Here is a 23,764-nt window from a genome sequence, read left to right on the forward strand (position 1 = left end):
TTCCCATTTTGAGCTGATATCTTACATATTTTTCTCCTTTTTTAGGCCCCACCTCTACTGACAATTCCAACCAAACATCACAAAAGCCGACAGCTGAAACTCATCTGCCATTTTACCAGTGCAAGTTTTGTGTCCGTTACTTCAGATCACAATCATTCTTAAGGAACCACACCAAAAAAGTGCATAATGTTGTCGAGGAAGACTCAGATGCAAGTATCTCCTTGCAAACAGCCAAGCAGCCCAGCTACACAGTTATAATGCACAAGGACAATTCAAAAGTGTATTCCTGCCAGTATTGCACATACAAGTCTCCACGTAAGGCACGAATACTGAAACATCAACTAATGTATCACAGCAAAGTCCCCTTAGAAAGCGGAGGGGGTTCTTCTGAATACACTGAGACTGGAGAGGAATCTGATCCAGCCTGTGGACTTATCAAGGGGACATTTGCTTGTGAATGGTGTGACTATCAAACTGACCAGAAGGACAGCTGGACTTCTCACGTGGTTAAAGAACACAGTGACAAGGTCAAAATAGTTTCCAGCATTGCAGAGTTGGAAGGGGAGGTGAGTGCAAGCTTGGCCAAATCAGATTCTCCTTCTGCCTCCCTAAGCCCGAATCCGTCAAAAGTAAGCATTGCTGATGTTGGCAAAAAGGATGATCCAGTAGAAAAAACATCCACTTCGGAAGAGTCAGCCCCAGAAATCTCATCTTTTCAGTTTGCACAGATTAGTGCTGTAACTCCCAACAGCACAGGTTCCTCCATCTTGTCCAAGAGGTTTGCTTCATCTGATGTTCCAAACAGTGCCACAGAAATGGACTCCAACTTACTCAACGATGAAGACTCCAGGAGCAGTTTGGAGGACGATGACGATGAAGAGCTGGGGGATAATGATGATGATGCCAGCTATACTGGGACCCTGTCAGCAGATGCAAAGCAGCTTTTAACTGATGAGGATAATAAATTACTGGAGACGAAAGGAATACCGTTTAGAAAGTACATGAACCGATTTCAGTGCCCGTTCTGCTCCTTTCTTACCATACACAGGCGGAGCATATCCCGCCACATAGAAAACATTCACCTTTCGGGTAAAACTACAGTTTATAAATGTGATGAATGCCCGTTTATTTGCACCAGCCCTCTTAAACTAGGCACGCACAAACAGAGCCACAGTTCCTCAGACGTAGAAACCATGGACCTAACAAGGGATAGCCCAGAACCTCAGAATGACAATGCTGTAGAGCCAGTCAATGGGGGTAACGTGACCTCCAAAGTCAATGGGAAAAAGACAACCAGCACACCAAACGACCAGCAGAACCCTCATCGCTGCTCACTCTGCAGCTTCTCCACCACCACCCTGAAAGGTCTGAGGGTTCACCAGCAGCATAAACATTCCTACTGTGATGACCTTGACTCCACTGTCTTTGAAAACCAGATTACTGACCAGCCGGACTCTGAGGTGGACGCTTCTCCAATCTTCCTCCAAAAAACCCAGACCCCCATTTTGGGCCTTGCCACCAAAAAGCCCTTAGCTACCGGGAAAAGAGCCAGAAAATCCATCAATGACCTGCCTCTGGATTTGTCCTCAGTTAAGAAACGTACAAGAATTGACGAAATCGCCAGTAACCTTCAAAGTAAGATAAGCCAAAGCCAACAAGATATGATCATAAACCTGGACGAAATGGAAGATGAAGATGCAGGAGAGAACCACGCCAGTGCTGATCGAGACAGTGGAAACAGCGACAGCAAGAACCCTGTCTTCACTTTCACTACGCTTAACGCAAGAGACTCAATACTATCTAACGATGGAGGCAGAATAGGGAAAAGAAAAAGCAACCCTAAGTCAAAACCCAGAAGCATCCCTATATCACTGACTCTCTCAGATGATAGTGAAAACATCTCAGTTGATCCAAGTGATAGTACCATCCAAGAGAGTGCTGATTATTCGGAGGAACAAGGAACTACTCGTTTCTACTGCAAACACTGTGACTACCACAACAAGTCAGCTCGTAGCGTCAGCACCCATTACCAGAGGATGCACCCTTATATTAAGTTCAGCTTTAAGTACATCCTCGACCCAGAGGACCAGAGCGCAGTCTTTCGCTGCTTGGAGTGCTACATCGAATACACCAACTACAATGATCTACACCAACACTACATGGATCACCACCCTGAAGCGAGCAATGTGCTGAACTTCAACCAACCAAATCTGGTATACATGTGCCGTTTTGTTCATATACGAGCCCCAATGTCCGGAGCCTGATGCCTCATTACCAAAGAATGCATCCTACAGTGAAGATCAACAACGCTATGATCTTCTCCAGCTACGTGGTGGAGCAGTCCCAAAAATCTGGTGAATCACAAACTCTGAGGGAAATATTAAACTCTGGCCCCAAGAGTTTCAACTCATCTTCATCAACCTCTAGATCCTCGTCCAGCCCAGTGCTTAAAACAGCCGCCAAGACCCCTGAAGTTAGCGCTGAGGCAGACTCTCTCAAAGAATCAATGAGTGGTAATGTTGTAGTCTATGACTGTGATGTTTGTTCGTTTGCCAGCCCCAACATGCACTCCGTTTTAGTCCACTACCAGAAAAAGCACCCAGAGCAGAAGGCATCTTATTTCCGTATACAGAAAACCATGAAGGTTATTTCAGTGGATCAACAGCCTGTTGCAAACTCGACATATAACCTCAGCATGGCTTCCCCTCCAAAACAATCAAACACCCCACTGTATGGAACAGATGAAGAAATGTACTACTGTAAGCACTGTGTGTACAGCAACAGATCTGTTGTTGGTGTGCTGGTCCATTATCAAAAGAGACACCCAGAGGTTAAGGTGACGGCAAAGTACATCAAACATGGAGCCCCCACCCCAGGTTTGATGAAATTAATGGATGAATTGCAAATTGCTGCACCCAAACAGTTTATGAAGCAGTTCCAAAATAACGGTCATGATGGGTCTAACAACTCAAGCCCCAAACAAGGAAGTGGTGAGAAAGGTGAGGATGAGCTGTTCTTCTGTCAGCATTGTGATTATGGCAACCGCACTGTTAAAGGAGTGCTGATTCATTACCAGAAGAAGCACAGGGAAACCAAGGCCAACGCTGACCTTGTGCGTCGTCACACTGCTGTCGTCCGGAGTCAGCGTGAGCGTGCACAGATGGTTCAGTCAGGCGGTGTCTCTTCTGCTGCAATCCCAGCCCCTCCGGACCCTGAAAACGCAACATCCCTGCGTACCCTTAAGTGCAAACACTGTTCTTACACATCCCCTTACATCTACGCCCTCAAGAAGCACCTGAAGAAAGAGCACCCCACTGTGAAAGCCACAGCCATGACCATTTTACACTGGGCTTACCAAGATGGCATTTTAGAGGCTGGCTACCACTGTGAGTGGTGCATTTACTCCCATGCTGAACCACAAGGCCTGCTGCTCCATTACCAAAGACGCCATCCTGAGCACAATGTGGATTACACATACATGGCGAGCAAGCTGTGGGCGGGACCAGAGACCACCCAACAAGGGGGCAATATGGAAACCAAGCATTACAAATGCAGAGACTGTGCCTTTGAGGCCTGTACAATATGGGACATTACAAGCCACTATCAGGCAGTCCACCCGTGGGTCATAAAAGGGGATGAATCTGTGCTTTTAGATATCATCAAAGGAAATGGTTCAGCTGATAAGATCCACCCACAGGTTGCAAAAGAACATGGGGCTTTCCATTGTGACTCTGCTGAAGATGATGGAGCTTTTGTGATTGCCACCCCACCTCAAGAAAGCAATGCCCACCCGCCTCACCCACGTCTTTCCATCTCCAACAATGCGTACCAGTGCACTGTATGTCTATCAGAGTACAACAGTCTCCATGGCCTCCTCACCCACTATGGGAAGAAGCACCCAGGCATGAAAGTAAAAGCTGCAGATTTTGCACAGGAGGCAGATATCAACCCCAGTTCTGTGTATAAATGTCGTCACTGTCCGTATGTCAACTCTCGAATCCACGGTGTCCTCACTCACTATCAGAAAAGACACCCTTTAGTGAAAGTCACTGCAGAAGACTTTGCAGATGATATAGAACAAATCTCTGACCCAAATGAAGGGGAAGACAAGTGCAAAACTCAGAGGCAGGGTTACGGTGCATACAGATGTAAAATGTGCCCATACACACATGGGACACTGGAGAAACTCAAAATCCATTATGAGAAATATCACAATCAGTCTGCCTCAGATATGTTCACTCCCTCTCTGACACATTTCTGCCTGAGTAAAGACACAGAGCCGGTAGCTGAATGCAGCACTGGTAATATATCAAGCTCAGCAAAAGTCCAGGAGGTCAGTGAGTTGGACCTTGCCCTCTCCCAGTTACCCATCAATAAGACAGAGAAACATGCTGTGTTCAAGTGTCAGCTCTGCAAATACTTCTGCTCCACCAGGAAAGGTATTGCTCGCCACTACCGTATAAAGCACAACAATGTGCGTGCCCAGCCAGAGGGTAAGAACAATGTCTTTAAATGTGCCCTGTGTTCATACACCAACCCCATACGCAAAGGCCTGGCAGCACACTACCAGAAGCGCCATGATATTGATGCTTATTACACCCATTGTCTGGCAGCTTCAAAGACTTTGACCGAAAAGCCGAACAAAGTGATTGCACCCCTGCCATCAGAAGCAGAGAATACAGAAATGAGTGAAGACTTGCGCTTGGCTGTAGAAAGTCGAAAGTGTTCACTTTGCGCCTTCCAGGCCTTCAGCAGGAAGAGCATTGTATCACACTACATTAAACGCCACCCAGGTGTCTTCCCCAAGAAGCAGCATGCTAGCAAGCTTGGCCGCTACTTTACCGTTATTTATGCCAAAGAACCCGAGAAGATTGCTGTAAGTCTGATGGCTGAGGAAGATAAAGAAGTGCTGGAGGTTCCACTTGAACCCGAGCCGGACTTAGAGGATGATTGGCTACCTTTCAAGTGTCTAAAATGCTTCCGGTTGTCCTTCAGCACGGGCAAGCTGCTCTCTATGCACTACAATGACCACCACAGCAATGACTTGAAGAGGGACTTTGTGGTAGCAGAAGGTCTGGGGGATGAAGACTCTGAGTTGTACCAGTGTTCTCACTGTGAGCTGAAGTTCTTAACTCTCCCAGTTTTGGCTAATCATCTGTTGAACCACAATGAGGAATTTCAGAAGAGGGCCATGAGGATGGAGAGGAGAAGGCAGCTTCTCAGCAAACAGAAAACTACTGAATTACCTGAGAACAAACTGGAGAAGGTGAGTGAAGATTAGTCATCTGTAAACCTTAAACTGGCATGATTTCATATTTGTTTTAAAAATGTACTTTTTGGTATTAGTCTTTAAAGTACATACACATGTACCTGGGCTCCTTTTATTTAAAAAAAACAGCACATTAAGGCCTTATGTTTCTTGTAATGAAGTGCACCAGCTAAGTCAGTCTTATCTCCTATGCCGGGCTTATCTGTCACCAACTCTTTCACTCAAAGTTATACTGAGTGCACCAAGCCTGACTGAGACCAGTGGTACCTGTGCCCGGTCTTATCATGTGAACATCCACGTGAAAATTTGCTGAGCAGTGAGTGTTGCCAAGTAACACACTTCTATACACTCTCTTCCCCTATCAAAACATGAGCTGAGGGTGATAACAAACCAAAAAGGAACATAAAAACATTCTCACTGTGAAACTGAGCTACAACAACACAAACAAAGAAAAGCTATTGACAATGAAATTGGGACGGTCAACATCTAAAATAATTATTATAAAGCAGCATAATCATTGAGAACATTTTACAGGACTGGACAGCACTGACAGTTCAGAGCTGACAACTTCCTTTCTCTAAAACTTGAGAGCAGTCAGCACCAGAAGGACAGGGGACAGCCCTATGTTTCGGCTCAACTCGTGCTATTGTTGATAGCTCTTAAATTAAATCAAACAGTGCATATCAAAACTAAACCTTTCAATTAGCTCTGTCTGACAGTCATCCTGTGAACAAGATGCTCCACCAGCCTGTTTTTTCTTTTGTTTTGTGACTGTCACCTTTTCTTTTATTACCATTAATAAGGCAGAGAGTCTTGACTTCTAATCATATGACTGCTCTGTCCTAAGTGTAAAACATACACTCGGTGTAACACAAACAGGGCCGAAGTCTAACTGCTGCCAACAGCATATCTTTAAGTCAGTCGTCATTTGCAGGTATAAGTTGGATGTAAGGTTACACCCAGGCGTACACCTAGCTAGTGTTTTTTACCCCAGGCTACCCCTGTTGCTAACACAATAGTAGGAATAGGAAAAGTGTACTGTTACTGCCCTGAAAAGTTCTTGTAAATCATTTAAAATAAGCATTATTAATTTCTAATGCCAAACCAAAAAGAAAAGAAAATGTCAATAACTGTTGTTTTTTCTGTCTTTCTTTTTCTGTGATCAGGAAAGCCCTGTAAACACTGCTCCCATTGGATACAGGTGCCACTTCTGCGTAGAGGTCCACCCCACCCTCCGAGCCATCTGCAACCACCTTAGGAAGCATGTCCAGTATGGAGAGGTCAAGGAGGGACATGTCAAGGTAAATGGAGTTAGATTTGAAGTTGTTTTCATTTTATTTCAGTTTAAAATTTTTGATATAAGGTCTACAACAGTTTTATGTGAACAATACTTAAAGCTCCTGTAAAGAGTTTTGGGCTGGTTATGAAAAAGGCTGATTTTAATAGTGATGCCTCTATTTGACCTATAAAAGAACACAAGATCATCAGCATAAAGACTGATTCTTTCTATATGGTAATTTTTAATGTCTGAAACATCTGCTAGGGGGGTAGCTGCTTGTAACTGCAGGCTGATTAAACAGTCCCTTGTTACATATTCGACAGCATAGACCGTTAACTAGTACATTTAACTGTCATAAGAAAGCAACATAAAAATGTTTTATTAAAAACATCAGTCACACATGTACAGGACAAATTTGCAAAGAGATAAGAGGTACTGTTTTCTCCACAAGGGGGGCAAATATCAACACAAACAGATAGTTCCTCAGGTACAAAATAGTAATTGTGATAGGTAATGATTATTATTTTCTATGGCAAAATAAAAAACAGAATTATTCTCAAAATGAGGTTGTTTTTTTACTAGTTTGATAAAGGCATTCAAATAGTTCTTGAACATACTATTTTGCCAAGAGTTAGATGACAAATGTAATAAGATTTTCATATTCATCTATTAAAATAGCACAACTATCAGCTACTCCGCTTTTGTTCTTGTTTAAGCTAACATATTGATTAAGTGAAATCAACATTACATTTGTGAAAGGCAGACCATGTCTTGCAATTATAGCCTCATTCTCAAAGCCCTGCAGTAACTTTTTTTTTACTAGACTTGGGTTCTGTTTCCAGTTTAGTTTAAAAGTGACGGAGGCTTCTGGGTAGACAGTCTGTCAGCCAGTCTGTCCCCCAGAGGCAGCAAGCAATCCCGTCCCATTGCAGTGAAAGGGGGGAGGAGCAGAGGACAGAGTGGTGAGCCATAACTTTTAGGGCAGCGACGGGTAACCATTCAAACATTAGTATTCCACTGAGGCTGCCAGTGAGAGGAACAGGCCTAAGGACCCAACGCCTCACCCAGACGAAGGCCTGGTTCCTCCATCAGACCCTCAGTCTGCCTAAAATATATTTTTGAGATTGCAGACCATTAGAAATGTAAGAGCCAAGTATTTATATTGCAACTTTGACTTTACAGTTATATTAAGTACATTGGGATAAAATGTCAGTCTATGTAGCACATGAAACTGACACTACCCTGGTTATCTGCAGAGGGTAAAAACAAATGTGGCTTTTTATACTATCATGAATACAGTTTCAATTCCAGAGCTGTGATGGTTTCTGCTACAGCTGGAGGAAGAACAGGCTGACAGTGCAGTCAGAGCAGACTAGATGTTAGGGTTGGCCCAGTGGATGCCACATCTTATTTATGGCTGCATGAAGTGCAGGGTCAGGTCCTTTCACAGAAAAAAAATGAGCTTCCTCGGGGCAATAAAAAAGTCATGGTGATCATCTGTCCACTTGTGATGACTGCAGAAACCAGCCTGCAACCCAGCAGATGAAGGAAGAAGATAGACATGGAGGGTTTTTTTATTTTTATTGTTGGTTGTTGTTACTGCTGGTAGATGTTCTGTTTTAGATCTCTGTCTTTTAGTATGAGCAGTTTTATGTTGTCCTCATTTGTATTGATTTATTATCAGAAGCACCTCGTAATGTTAGTGTAGCCCAGTAGCAAAGCACACCATGTTTATTGGTTAATAATGTTTTATGAATTTATGCTTGTGGTGCAGTATGAAGATATATGTGATTGATTCTTTTCAGGATGGAGTTTAATTTTTTCTTATTCTTAGAGTTATACTGCAGAGAGATATTTATCTGAAAACTACAAGAGGGTCAGAAAAATGTAGCAATGAAGGTATGAGTTACCTATGGGAACTGGACAGGCCAAAAGACTTTGTACAGGACTACATTTTTCATGTCTCATTACTTTGGGATATTTCAATTAACTAAATACCAACCTAATGTTGTGTTTCAGTAAAAACTGTCAGACTACAGAGATTCAGACCAGAACTCCCATAACCATAATGTTACTTTTAAGGCTTACCTTGAATGGTTGTTTGATTTATTTCAGTTTGTTAGTCATTTATCTGGCATAAACAGGAAGTGATATTTTGGGGGGTTAAAATACTAGTGCAGTTTCCAAACTTGGTAGGCATAAGCCTAATAGAGAAATTCAAAGTTTGATCTAAGTGTTGACGGTGGACTTGAATACATGGCTCAGTGGCGCCCCCTTCAAATTAAAAAAAATTCAGCCCCCAAAGCACGTTTGACTTACAACAATGACATTTGCTAGGTATATGTGTCATGCTGAGACCTACAAAAAAGCTTCTTGGACCCATATCCTAAACCCAATGGGAGGTCTGCCATTTTTAATTTTTGGTTATTAAAAAAGTGTGTATTTAGCCATTTCCTGGGGTTCTTCTTCACAAACTTTCTCTTAGGGTGTTGACCAGATCCACTTCAAACAAGGTGTACAGCCACTGGACACCTTACCCAAGAAAGGGTCTTCAGGTTCTGTACAAAACTCAAAAGACATGGTCCTGGTGGTGCGTCAAAGTTAAATGTCTATAAAATTGTGGATTTGGGGCCTTTTGCTGGGGTCCCAATTGGATAAACTCCTCAAAGGGTTTGAATTTAATACATTTCAAATTTAATACTGACCTAGAGGAGATATAAGAGAAGACATGTAATTTAGCTTGAGTACAAAACTGAGATGGCGTGGCTGTCGAAGCTCTTCAAGGTGTTTCGTCACCCAACACAAAAAGTGGCTTTTACTCAAAAATACAAGGTCCAATCTGCCTCTAATTGTACGTGTTTGATGCAAGTTCCACCCCTGAAAATGTTTACTTGCCACTTTTATCTATTTAGATAGCATCATCTAGTTGTAAGAGACAGCGAGCCTTGCTTTTGTCCATTAATATAGAATTCACACGGTGTACTTTCGCTTCATGTTGTGCTCAAAACACATGACAGTTCAGAGCATTTTTGACAGCACAGCAACTGCACCACATGTACCAAACTCTGACTTTCTCCATACCCAGATTGTCTGAGGGCTACTTGCAGCATTAGTTTGTCTTCAGATGTCAACACTGCAGTTTTAAGTTTTTTTGAGAGCTTTGTTTGTCTCTGATAGGTATTTGAGAAAAAAAAATGTGCTGCATTAAAAGGCTTTCAGGCCAATGATATGACCATGTGTTAATTTTGGTTTCTTCGCTACTTCATTATTCAGCCTAAATCCTCTCATTGACCTCGCAGAGGGTGAGATGGGAGAGCGGTTACATAGCTGTAGATAATTGCACTGTCACGGCATTGACACTAGCAGAGGTGTGAGTCAGATGCTGAACTGCCATGTATGTGTTGACATGACTTGTCTGAGTTTAGAAAAAAGAGGTCAGTGGTGCCAGACTCTAAATGACACTTCAGTGAACAGCCTCTTTTTTGTCACCTGTTTGTCGGCTTTGACTTTGAAAAAAAATGATGGTCTTTTTTTTTCCATTTAATGGAATGTTGTGAAACCACATAATGAAAAGCTTTGACAGACAAAGGCAACAAACACAGGAAGCTTCTTCACATCTGACCCATCTTTTGTTTATTTTGCAGCAGGAAGTCAGCGAGGTCCCCCTGATGCTGCCTTCAGAGAGCTTAACTAATGGCGACCTGGAGGGGGATGAAGCTGAAGCAGATGGCCTTGAGAGACCTGTGGCTACAATGACAGATCCACCCTTGACTCCCACAGCCTCTGCCGGTGTCGCTGTTATCACGGAGACACTGGAGGCAGAGAAGGACGCTGTTGAAGGACGGGCAGCGGCCCTCGTGGCTGCAGCGAGGGCCGTGGTGTCGGAGGACCAACTGAAGCAGCGATTAGCAGCAGGAGGTCACCCGTGTGCCCAGTGTGACAGAGTCTTTATGTCCATGCAGGGACTGAGGTCCCACGAGAGGAGCCACTCAGCCATGGCACTGTTCAGCAGAGAGGACAAGTACAGCTGCCAGTACTGCCAGTTTGTCTCACCCTTCAGACACAAGTAAGTAAAGAGGAACTGGTTATGTGGTTGATTCCTCTTAACCGAGTCTGCAGCAGAGGCTTCTGTAGTATAAACTGCTCTTTATGAGGAGTAGATCACACTGATTCTGGGTGACTTTGCCCAAGGAAAAACACATAACAGAGAGTTATTTATCACCAGTACTGATGTGTAACCATTGATCCTTCATCCTTGGACAGTGATACATTAGCTTGCCATTTCCATTACCTTTTCCCCCCCAAGAAAAATTAGATCCTCGCACAATCCCTAAAAATTCTGTTCTTATTGAGTTAGCTTGTATTAGCTTAATATTTAGCATTTACTCATATGTCTAGATGGAAAGCAGAGCTCACCAGAATCCAAATCCTTGTATGTGCACACATACCTGGCCAATAAAGATGATTATGATTGAACTCATGCTCTGATGTGTTTTAAAAAAAGTGTTTAGTTTATATTTTTAATGTTTCATTTGTGGTTTAGGGCAAACACTGCATGATTGAAATAGAAGTTGACGACATAAATCTCGTATTTATTAAGGACTTTTAATAATATTTAGCCTCTTTATTAAGAAAACATATTGAATCATTTTGCACTGCCATATCAGCACACAAGCATAAGAGCCTTCTTATATTTTGTTCTTCCCTTCTAAAAGATCCAAGATTTCCTCAACGAGGGGGTACAGAATGATATTATTGACTTACAGATTTAGACTTGTGATCGATATTATCAAGCATTGGGGCATTCAGTGCTAATTTAACTTGAATTTATAAATTTATAATTATTAATGGGTCACTTACTTTGCTTTATGCCATGTTCACTCTTAGTTAAGGCGCTTAGGTTTGTTATTTTCAATGTCATTTACTTGTTTGTTGACTACCACCTGATACGATGGTGTTAATTAGTTGCAGGCTTGCAGCCACACCCTTTATATGATATCCTGTCCCTACAAACCATTCCCCAAATGCAGGTGTAGGACTGAAATGTTGCTAATGCATGTATATTTTTACAAGTTACACAGTGTGCAGGAGCTTTGCACTTTCTTAGCATAGAATAAAACCAGATCAGAAAACTTTGGTGACTGTCAGAATCTTAAAAACTACATAAGCGGGTTTAAATAAGAAGTTTCTTCCTAAGAATGTTGGGTGAATGAGGTCAGAAGCGGACATTTCCGGCACTGTTTCCTCCAAGCAGCACTATGGCTTTAAGTGTTTTTCCATCTTTAAGATGTCATTTGATTTCAGTGTTAAATCAGTTTACTTTTGCCTTATAATATGTGCAATACGAAGCCCTTGTGGCAGGGCCCGACTGTGTTCTACCTTACCAGTCTTCCACCAGCTGCTCAACAAATCAGTTGGATGTAAACTCATTTTGCACAGGCCTTACTTTTACACCTTATTCTGTTTACCCTATCACATCCTCTGAATCTTCAATCTTCTCCAAGATTTCCTGCCTCCTAGGAGAGTAAGACAAACATTACAGCAAGACTGAGATTTTGGTAGGGTGATTTGTTTTATCCATCACAGAGACACATAGCAAGAGGAGGAAGAGAGAGTCCTCATCTCCTCTGAGCTCCCAGGTGTAATCCCTCTGTACTGTATGTGCCCTGACCCAGAAACAAGCTGCATTCCCGTGCCACCTAGGAGGCTGGCATTAAAAACACAGCCACCGTCCCCACAGGCACACACGCACTCAGCCCCACCAGGGGATTGTGGGTAGATGAGTTCACCCCATGGCTCCTTGTTGTGTAGTCATTGGAAATGTGTTGTTTGTGGGGTAAACAGAATGGAGCGCTTTAGATGCTGCAGAAAAACCCCGCTGTTGAAATCATCAAAGTGGAAGCTCTCTTTCCTGTACTCTATTCTCGTCACTTTCTCTCTCTTTTGTCCTCATTTCATCATTCTTTTGTCTTTTATCTTCTTATCTCATATTCTCTCCTCATGTGTTTTTGCATATTTTGTCTCCTCACCAGTCTGGACAGACACGTGCAGTCTCACCACGGGCACCACAAGCCCTTCAAGTGCAAACTGTGCCCCTTTAAATCTGCCTACGTGAGCCGCCTCAAGAGCCACCTGCATAAGGCACACACAGGTACTGAAGAGAAGCACACACGCACGCGCACACACACACACACACACACACACACACGCATTTAATCACATCTCACAGCTGTATCCATGACTAACAAGGTATTCCCAGGCCGAAATAGCAGCCTCCTGTTTTTCATCTTCCATATAAAGATACTGTGCTTGATTTAGCTTATGCATCGCAATGCAACCAGAGGATTATCCGGAGGAGCAGTTTCATATTTCATTGTTTACCTGGGATATAACTAATAAGATACCCCAAAGAATCATGTATGGATTCAGATTTTTGGCACAAATACTTCAAATGAATTTATGGTCAATACTGTGATAAGAAGCCTGCAGAATTCAGAAAAAGGTGAAGGCATACACCTCAGTGTGATCTCATTCCACAGCTGAAATTGTGTTTTCTTTCTTCTTATATCTTTTTTAACGGAGCCAGACTCCAGACAAAGACCCAGACAAAGTCGAACAAATGCAGAAAAGCTCCACCTGAGCGATCAATACATGAGCAAAAGAAACAATCTCTTAAGACGGGTGAACTAGATGGGCCAATTTTCAAAAGGCATTTGAGTGCTCCCGACTGTTTGATCGGAGAGAACAAGAAACAGGAGTGAGAGAAAACAACATCTGTGGATAATTGATACACAACAGTTTTGAGTTGCAATTACATCTGAGAAAAAAAATTATGCATTTGCAGAAACATCAGCATTAAAATTTGATCAGTGTGGATCAGTGTTATACCATGGTTTGCTTGTTTTAGTCCAATAGGCTTAAGTTTCCATCTTGGACCTGTTTTCTTCAAATGTCTTCCTTATTAAGATGCCTCTGATACAGATATGTAACCATCTGATCATATTTAGTTGTAATGTTGCAGCTGCTCAGGATTCTGCTTGCATTAGGAGATGAAGCAAATATGTCCAGGAGCAATGTTGGCTGCATTCAAAGCTCTACCAGACTTAGAAGAAGCAGCATCAATGCAGTCATACTCATGTACTTCAATGTTAGTGCCAAGCATCAATCTTGATGTGAAGAATGAAGCTAGTGTGGAAGTATAGAAAACTGCAGTTCCTCAAGTGTCCACTTGAGGCAGCCTGAAAGAACCAAGGAACCCCCATTAGGCTCTATTCAGGGTTGCTAGATTTGTGGTTTTTCCTGGGATTGTGCAACTTTATCGGTACTGCTGCTGGCAGATTTTTTTGACTTATTTTTGATGTCAAGTAAAGGAATAATAAAAATCCATACTCTAAATACACTGCTTTGTTAATGCACATATCCATCCAAATCAACAAGCAGATGAGTAGGTAAAAATGGAATATATCACACACAAACAACCAAATACACATGATCACAGAGACACACACACAGAAGCAGGCCCGCTTACACATGCAACTGTCAGATTTGACAACTGTGTTGGAAAAACTGCTTTCAGTGCTGGTATACTGACCATTTACAGTAGTATTGTAAATATTGCAAAACGTTTGACAATGACAGCAATGCTGTTGTAAGTTGAAGGCAATGTATATGGAATTTCAGAGAGACATGGGCTTATTTAGAATTCTGGCATTATGCTGGTTTCGTCACACAGACCTGGCAACCCTGGTTCCATGTTAAAATGACAGGCTTTTAGCCTCCGGGCAAACAGCTTCAACATGCCCACTTGTCAGTCAATGCAAATTGATGTATAGCTCTTTGCCTTTGTATTATCAGAACAGATGTATTATAAAATCAAATAGCCTCTGTACAGTTTGTAAGAAATACATAATTAAGCTATATACCTACAACTATTTTTTTGAATCAGACTTATGAGGCTTTTGCAGACAACCTTAGGGACTCAAGGGGATTACATTGAAACAGAGGTTTAAAATAATATCTCTGATGAACACAGATGGTGATTCCTATAGCTTGTTTCTAAAGATGGTATACCACTTCAACTTCTGATTTATAGACAACAAGTCCATGCAACTTTTTATCCTTTGTACAACACAACACATGTGTTAGTCAAGTTATTGACTTGTGAACTTGATATCTCTTCAGGTGAGCAGCACACATACAAGTGCTTGTCGTGCCCCTTCTCCTCCATGACCATCAGCCAGCTGAAGGAGCACTCGCTGAGAGATCACGGCGAGGCTCTGACCCTCCCCAAACTCCGAGCTGCCACACAGGCCGCCCACACCACCCCCAGGCTCTCCCGGCTGCCCAGTAACATAGAGGACTCTCCTCTGGCTCCAGATGGTAAGAGATCCAGGGTTATATCATTGTTATCAATGTGAGATCAGTGTGGATATGAAAAACTTCTGTTGAGCTTCTAAGCAACAGCCACTGTAACGCAGAGAGACCTTGCACAGTGTTTCTTAGCTGTGTAGTCATACATCTAAAGAAAAAGGCCTGGATCATCTTATATTTGGAATCTACTGTATCAAACCTATTAAGGCTGCAACTAAAGATTACTTTCCAAAATATTTTTTGTGATGTGATTCATATATTCTTCTCCAGAATTTAAAATCATTTTTGATATTCAACATGATAGAAATAAGAGACAAGTATACAACGGGTTTGACTCATTCAAGGAAACACTCACATTTTCTATGCAATTTGACCTCTCGTCCACTTAAAGCTCCAGTGAGTATTATTTAGCAGTTATGAAACACACAGAAATGAATATCAATGCTCTATTATGATCCATAAAAGCAAACAAGGTCATCAGTATAAAAACTGACTGTTTCTATATAGTGGTTTTGAATGCAGCTATTGCCTTAGGGTAGAATTCAGATGAAGTAATTAATGACACATTGCTTTTACTTTCCTCAAAGAAGATTTCAATACGTGTTAGAGGCCTGTTTGACTTTTAAAAGAAAACAAGATGAGGTTAAAAACTGGTTTGTACATGTATAGGACAAAATCAGCAAAGAGATTAGAGGAACCACTTTGAACCACTGAAAAATGTTCACCCTGTTTACTTTCTGGATTTTAAAAAAAAAAGTACTTTTAAGGTGGGCTTTTATATACATTTTTTAAATGCAGATTCTTTTGTACATCTGGAAAATTAGCAGTATGCTTCATCAACTTTGTGTTCTGGTCCTTGATTGAATTGGACTGAGAATTATGTAGTATGACTGCTGATCTTTGACCACTCAAGCCCCCTGTAACCTGAATTATGACGCCTTGTTTTACTCCACATTCCTATCAAAGAGACACCTCCACTTTAGGTTAGCAGCGTACCAGTAAACCCACTGTTGTGATGCAGTGTTGTAGGTGTTTCAGTAGCTGTACAGAGGTCGCTATAGCTTGCAGACTGTTCTTGGCAGCAGCTGTCACCTTGCTGCTGGAGCTGAGGAATCTCCCCTGGAGCTGAAGCAGGGCAGCATTCCTCAACGCACCAACCACCACCATCAGCTGTGCCCGACCAAGACAAGTGAAGCATTGAGAGAGAGCAGAGCTGACATATTGAATGTCTCTTCACCGTGCCAAACCAGCTACCTTCAGCTGAATGTCCAAAATTAAGTCCAACTTGCAGTGGAGCAGAGTCTGTTTGGAGTGGGTTAACGTTTGGTTGGCTCTGATTAGCAATGATTTTATCTTGAGTTTCCTTTTTTGACAGTAACAGCTGCACCTGCAAAAAAACTAGGATTATGAATCTTAGTTTTGTTGTCTGAATTATTTTTAAGGGGCCTTCTTTTGTTTCCTTCACCTCCTCACAGATGTATTCCAACTCTCATTTATGCAGCGTTAAAGACAGTTTTGTCTGTGAATCCACTCATGTAGACAAATCCCCACCTCATGACACAATTTGCTTTTTCATCTTTGCACATCTCAACAATGCAGAGGGGATATTAAAAGCATGAATCAAATGTGGCATTGTTTGATTGCCATGAATTCCTCTGCCTCCTCTGAAAAGTGAGAAATTGAATCTAAAGCATTTTATTAAGTAAAAGTTTAAGAGAAAACTTTTTTTTCCCCTCCATGCTTTCCCATATCTGCGGGAGTGCTGAATGAGGCATTTTTCACATGGATAGATATTCTATTAGTGTCACTGTGGTTTATTTATTGATGTGTTGGAGGCTCAAAGTAGGACGAGAAGATGAGCTTGCTCACTGATATTATGGACTTGGAAGAAAGGGAATGAGAAGAGAAAGAAGAAGGGGACGGATGATGACTGTTGTAGTGATATGTCTGTGTCTGTAAGGAGAGAGAGGGAACATTAGTCCCCTGCACAAGGAAAGAATCAACTGCTGTCTGCTGCCTGCTGACAGTCTTTTATTATTTTCTTGTGGTCTATCTAGAATATATGCATTTTTATATTTCAGCACCTTTTTAAAGCCATTTTGTTTCCAGGCTCTCCATCTGATAATCCATACATTTGTCATCTTGAGCAAGATATCTAAAGATCAGCAGGGAGGAAATTCTTTCAAAGCTGCCACAAATGTTCTGAAGAATAAAGTGTGTAATGGTCAAGCTCACATTGGCCGGACAAAATTGGTCAAGACAGAAGAACTGAATTTAACAACATTTCACATTAATGTCTAACTGAATTTATTGATGGCTGATTGTTTGGGATTACCCTGATATGTGGATACAAGTCACACAGGTATCTAAGAGGCAGTCTGTTTGAGTTTTTTTCTTCTGTCCTCCAGCATGATGATTTCCCATTGCATTCAGCAAAGTCCACAACAGGCAGTTTATGTGCAGCAGAGAGAAGTCCTTTTATGGTTTTAGTGAAATTGGAACTACAAAACATCTGAAAGATGACAGGCTAACCACAGAGGTTGGAATTAAACTGATCCATTTTCGTTTGACCCTGCACATTATGCTACAAAATGATGAATATTTTTTTCTTAATGTGTCTGCCCCTCTCTAAGATCCATCATATCTTGAGCCAGCGGATGTTCGTCAGCAGCTTAGTCATTACCAGCTGGCCTCCCGCAGTCAAATGTCTTCCGGCTCAACACCTGGTGGCTCAACGGTGGCTGACAATCGACCAGACGGCGTCCTTACTTGTGAGTTCTGTGAGTTCAGCTCCGGATACATGCAGAGTCTGCGTCGGCACTACAGGGACCGCCACGGTGGCAAGAAGCTCTTCAAATGCAAGGACTGTTCCTTTTTCACCTGCTACAAGTGAGCACTCATGAAAAACTTACTAACACACATTTCAAGTGGTATAGAATTCTTAAGACACTATATTAGCGCTAGATAAATTCTGACGGTAGTTTAAATAATCCATCTGTGTCTCCAAATCTATCTCAGGAATACCTTCACCATGCATGTGGAAGCTGGTCACAACAACAGTGCACCTGAAGACCTCCCAAAAGACCTGCGCTGTCCCCTCTGCCTCTACCACACCAAACATAAGAGCAATATGATCGACCACATTGTCCTACACAGAGGTAAATATGAGGCAAAGTTTAAAAAGGGAAAAACAAAACTCTACCTTTGAATTAATAGATCAGCAATTTTCTACATTTTATTGTAGCGTATTATCCCAAACAGGGTGTTAGACGAGAGGATGAAGCCAGCATAGAGACTAACATAGATGGATCCAACCAGACTATTTCTTGACTTGTGTTTAGCTTCTCCTCTATATCTGGTTATGTTGTATTGTATCTGATATGTGATTTTATTTAAATCCAACAGCTTGGGTTAGTGGCTTTAGAGCACCACTTGTCTGTACTTCCCTCCTGTGTCTCTTCCTAACAAAAGAAGAGACACAGAAGATAGATATTTTCTACTCTGATTCACAAATTAGGTGCTATTGTTTGCGCTTTTCCATCTCTTGGCTCCTCATATTTCAAGCATGTCGTCAAAGCAGCACAGCTGCAGTAAAATAACGGTTTGTCTTTTGCACACTTTGATATCATATGGAATTCACTAAAAGTGTTTAGCGTGTTAATTAGAGCATATTCTTGAAGTAAAGGTAGGGTTGCCAACTTTCTCACTACTAAATAAGGGACAGGTGCACGGTGCCATGGTGGTGTGTGCATGATGTGTGAATTCAGTGTATATTCTGATTCTGATTCAACTGGAAATGCAGAAAGTGTGTATTTTCCCTTTAATCCTTACTGTATCATTATGTAACCTCATATGAATAAACCTCAAAGAAACCACAATTTGGCTCTTTACATCGAAAAACAGGCAAAAGAAAAATTAAATGCAAAAGAGGAGTATGACACAACAAATGTACTTTTTTCATGGATACTTTTTGCTGCTCTTGACTGACTCAAGCTGTCTTTTGTCCTTTGCACAGCCAGAGAGAAGTCCTTACATGACAAGTCACAGTTTACAGATATTTGAAGTTCATTTTTGATTAGCTCTGTGCTGCATCTATTTCTTGAGTCTGACCATTTAATGGCCATCAGAGAGAAAATCCTCTGCACATTTTTTAGCAGGACTTGGCGCATTTGCGCTGTATAAAACTGATGCGCTTGAGGAGGCCTGTGACTGGATGACAGGCGGTGTGATTGGCACATGATCTGCCACTGCCGTTTTATCTGATCTAGGATCTGAAGAGTGCAGTCTGCTGTATTTACAAGAGTTAATAGTCAATATAAGGGACAATTGAGGTCCCGTGTGAAACAAACCAATTTAGCCCAATATACAAGATGTCCCGGCTAATACGGGACAGTTGGCAACCCTAAGTAAGGGTCATTTTTTAACATTTTATAAAAGTGTGCTAGCTGAGGCAGGCTCACTATTAATATTTAGTTCTGGTTAGCTAACACTTAAAGTTAGTTAGAACCTTGTTATGTGCTTTATACTCTGTGATAGTTAGCTAGCACTATTTTTTATTAGCACTAAGTGTTTATATTTGGTGATAGTGAGCTAGCACCATTGTTAGTTAGCACTTTGTTAAGTGTTCATATGCAGTGATAGTTTTCCAGCACTTACTTCTTTACTCTTAGTTGTAGTAAGTTAGCAATTATAGTTATAGTAAGTTAGCACTTCAATAAGAGTTTATATTCAATGATAGTTAGCTAGCCCTTAGGTGTTTATACTAGCTGGCTAAACTTAGCTGTTTGGCTCTACAACAAAATGACATCTATCTTCTCTTTTGTTGAAGCAAAAAAAAAATAAGTGCAAGTACCAAAATAGACTTTAGCTGTTCCTAAAGCAGCTATTCAAGGACTTTCTTAAGGTGCTAACCCAGTCAAACTGAAACCTCACACCAAAGCTGGCGTATGTAACTTAAAGTGACCAAATGAGTTCAGGAAGTTCTCCATCTTAAGGGCTTACCAATTAATTACAGACCTAAGTGTGTGAATGTTAAAAATGCATATGATGTTTCTCCTGAAACCATACACCTCCTCTCCTCAGTCTGTCATTAAATTGCTGTTATTCTCCATCTTCTCTTCCATCACTTTTCTACATGTTCTAAAATGTAAAAATCCTCTTCACTCTTTCCTCTTCGTCCACCAGAGGAGCGTGTGGGACCGCTTGAGGTCAGCCGATCCAAGCTGTCGCGTCACCTTCAGGGCCTGGTGTTCCGCTGCCACAAATGCACCTTCACATGCTCCAGCGACCAGGCTTTGCAGCTGCACCTGCTGAAGCACGCTGAGATAAAACCCTACCAGTGCCAGCTCTGTTACTATGACAGCAGTCGACGTAGCCAGCTAGAGGAGCATCTACGCCTTGAACACAAGGTCAGATGGAGTCACAAGATGATAGCCATGAAGTTAGCACAACTAAACTTGAATTGTTGAACCTTATTTTGTTGGTGGTTGCATTATTATTTCAAAAGAAGAAAGACTACCATGAAAAGAAGCCTCGTGAGATTCAGTTCAAAGACAGAAAGATTTATTTGTGTCAGGAGGAGTGGAAGTGCAGGTGTGGGCACTGCAGAGTCTTCGGGGAGTGTTGCCCAGACAGACTGACATAAACTGCAAATATAGTAGATACATGCAGAGTGAGAAGGTCATCAAATTCTTTTACTTCTTATACCATAATTCTGACTCAGATTTATTTCATCAGCATCTTTGCCACGGTATAAAAATACATGTCTGGCCTGACCACGACAAGCCTTCATCTTCATAACCCACACAGTATCTGGACTTCTACTTACTCAAGTATATTTCAACCGCTCCAGAAAATGGTGCATTGAGAGGAGCCGCTGCTGAAACCTTTACTTATTTTCCTACGGTTTCAATATTGGTTTTAGTCAGTGATACAAAATAAAATAAGAAAACATCAAAGAATACATCAAGAACACCCAGATTTAGCTGCAACTGGATGTAAACACACACTGAATGTAATTATTTGATAAAATCCCTTTAATTTGAGTAGAGTTTCACAACCTTCGATTAAAGTCCCACTTAAAAATATGTTCTCTGAGATATTTTCTGTTTAGAGCTCACTGTGCCAGGCTGATAAAACCCTCATCTTTCTGATCAGGTAATCCGAAACTTTGAGCTGATGGGCCGTGTCAACCTGGACCAGCTGGAGATGATAAAGGCACACGAGGGCAGCGTGCAAGAGGAGGAGGAGGAAGAAGAAGAAATCATGGCGATGGGTATAGATGGGAACCTAGCTGCTGCTGTGGATGAGGAATTGGAGGAGGAGGAGGAGGAGTTGGAGGATGAGGTATATGAAGAGGAGGATAAAGGGATGGAAATGATGACGAACATGGTGCAGGAACATAGAGAGGTAGACGATGAAGAGATGGAGGATAACATCAAGAAAGAAGAGGAAGAGGAGGAAGCAGATGAAGAGGAAGTCAAGACAGTGGAGGAAGAGAGGCCAACCCAACAAGGTAAATACAGATTTTGATCTTGGTTGTTTTGCTGTGTCATAACCACATTCATTCTTCATTGAAAAAGAACTGTAACACATTAATCTTGATGCCATAAAGGTCCATTCATATTTTTCATGCGCCTCTTTTGTTCCTTTTGCACACCATAGTGACATCACCGCTCATGTGGTTACCATGCTAGAAAATAACGACACCACTGCTCATTTGAATGTCACATTTCACTTTTAAAAAACTACCATATGGCTCAGTTGACAAGCCAGAAGTAATCTGTACTTTGTGTCACTGAATTAATGTATCACTGAAGTACTTCAAGTTTGAGTTACCACCTACGAGCTAAGCATACAGGTAAAGCTAATCTGACTGATAGCAGTGGGCAACCATATCACAAAGAAAACACTGTTTTTGGAGTGTGCAAATCACCACAGACGTTGCTCAGATTTAAGAGACATCCTCGGGTTGGCATACTGTGACCAGTCGTGCCTTATAGTCACAGGGAATAATAGTTCCAGCACACAGGACCTGTATGAAACAGAAAGAAACAAAACTGGAACTCCTGAAAAGTGAAAATTATGTTGCATTAACCAGGGATCACTGGACGTCAGTGCGTAATCAAAATAATCTCAGAAAAACTGCACATCATATTGACACTGGATATTTTTACATGCATTCCTTCATATTTCTTCCATGTAAAAATGTTAACCTTTTGAAAATCAAAGAGAGTAAAAATTGTATTTCACAGAGAAGGCACTTTGAAGCTTTCTCCATCCTCATGTCCCTCCTCTCTGTCATGGTTTCAGACTACACTGGTGTAGCAGTGCAGCATCTATCTGAATAATACATGTAAATGTCAAGATAGTGAAACACATTACATTGCATTCATTCATCATTGATTTTCAAATCAAGGCACTTTGAAATGCAAAATAATGGAATTTTAAAGCGGAAACATGCGATTAACCGCACTTGAAAATAATGGTTTGACACCCCTTATAAAGACTTTACACCTGGTCAGTGAACAGCAGAGCACTGAAGTATAACTTTCTAATTTCTGTACAAGTCTTTAAAAAATGTATATTCCAAAACCTGGAAATCTGGGATTACACTTTAAATAATTATTTGCTGCTATATTCTGTTTCTCCGTTCTCAGTTTTTGAATATGACAAATGTTCTACATCTCCTTTCTTAGGCTATTCTTAGTATAATCATTATTTTACTTTATATCTGTTTATTTGGCTTAAATTAGATTCATCTTGAAATCTATATACTATTTTTATTCTTCATGAACATTGTTTTGCTTTTGAAAAATAGCCGATGTTCGTTATTCCAAATTGATTTACTCATTTCATTCTTCTACATCATAATTCACCAAGTGTACTTTAAAGGTATTGGTTGCTCACTGAAGGAAAAGTGCATTTCAAACTAGAATATTGTTGATCAACCTGGCTTCAAACTGAGCCAACATTCATTTTTCAATCATTTCACTCTGTGATTAATGGACACATTTATATGGAATGCTGATAGACAGCTGATTGAATTAATGCAACAAATATGTTGATGCTTTTTAAATACTATAAAAAAAAGCAGGACATTCATATTTGTAAAAACATAACAGACTGACCGGTTGTTTGGACTCTGTTTCCCAGAGGTCTTTGCATCCCCCACCAGCAGCACCAACAGCAGCTCTGGGCCAAGCGGTGCGGAAAAGCGTCTGCCTTGTGAGTTCTGTGGTCGCTGCTTCACCAACAGCCTCGAGTGGGAACGACATGTCCTTCGACATGGCATGTTAGTATTTTTCCCTCTTTCTTTTCCTCCACTCTCTCTTTGTGAGAGAGCTTTTGTACTCTCCTTCCAACACACAGTAAGACACTATGGTCCTCTGTACTTGCCTTTCTGGTCTTAGTGCAAACAACATGGTGCTTTAAAGTCTTATGTAGTAAAGGTAAAGTCTGTGCACTCTGACTTTAGAGCAAAAAAGCGCAGTGTGAACTATTACCCTTAATGCTGTATTGATGGGGACAACTTTTTCCCAAACTTGCAATAAGGCTCGATGGATAATGTATGTTAGATTGCTATCATATTTAGTGAAGATATTAATGATGTAAACTCTTATGTAAAAAGGGTTGGACCCACACATACAATTCAGAAACCTGGCAGTTGAGGGACAATAATAGATTTTGGCCGATAACAAGAAAGGATTAATTCCAGGTAGCTTACTATACAGCTGGTAGAAAGTCCAAATGGGCAGAGGAAGAGGTGGACCACTAGGTGGCAAACACATCAGAGGATCGGATATACAATAAATAGGAATGGTGTGTTCAATATACTGCAGGGCTGA

At 41.3% G+C, this 23,764-nt stretch overlaps 1 protein-coding gene across 1 annotated transcript in view; it reads left to right on the top strand.

Annotated features, from left to right (window-relative positions):
• znf462 (zinc finger protein 462) overlaps positions 1 to 23,764 on the top strand; it is a 56,708-nt gene that overhangs the window by 27,337 nt on the left and 5,607 nt on the right. Inside the window, 11 exon segments of the mRNA XM_034710313.1 lie at positions 46 to 2,223; positions 2,226 to 5,266; positions 6,436 to 6,570; positions 10,193 to 10,614; positions 12,581 to 12,699; positions 14,730 to 14,927; positions 17,552 to 17,807; positions 17,937 to 18,076; positions 20,103 to 20,326; positions 21,075 to 21,432; positions 23,073 to 23,211. Coding sequence (XP_034566204.1) covers positions 46 to 2,223; positions 2,226 to 5,266; positions 6,436 to 6,570; positions 10,193 to 10,614; positions 12,581 to 12,699; positions 14,730 to 14,927; positions 17,552 to 17,807; positions 17,937 to 18,076; positions 20,103 to 20,326; positions 21,075 to 21,432; positions 23,073 to 23,211 — 7,210 coding nt within the window.

The sequence above is a fragment of the Notolabrus celidotus genome, chromosome 19 (assembly GCF_009762535.1).
Source record: "Notolabrus celidotus isolate fNotCel1 chromosome 19, fNotCel1.pri, whole genome shotgun sequence".
In the NCBI taxonomy this organism is placed as follows: domain Eukaryota; kingdom Metazoa; phylum Chordata; class Actinopteri; order Labriformes; family Labridae; genus Notolabrus; species Notolabrus celidotus.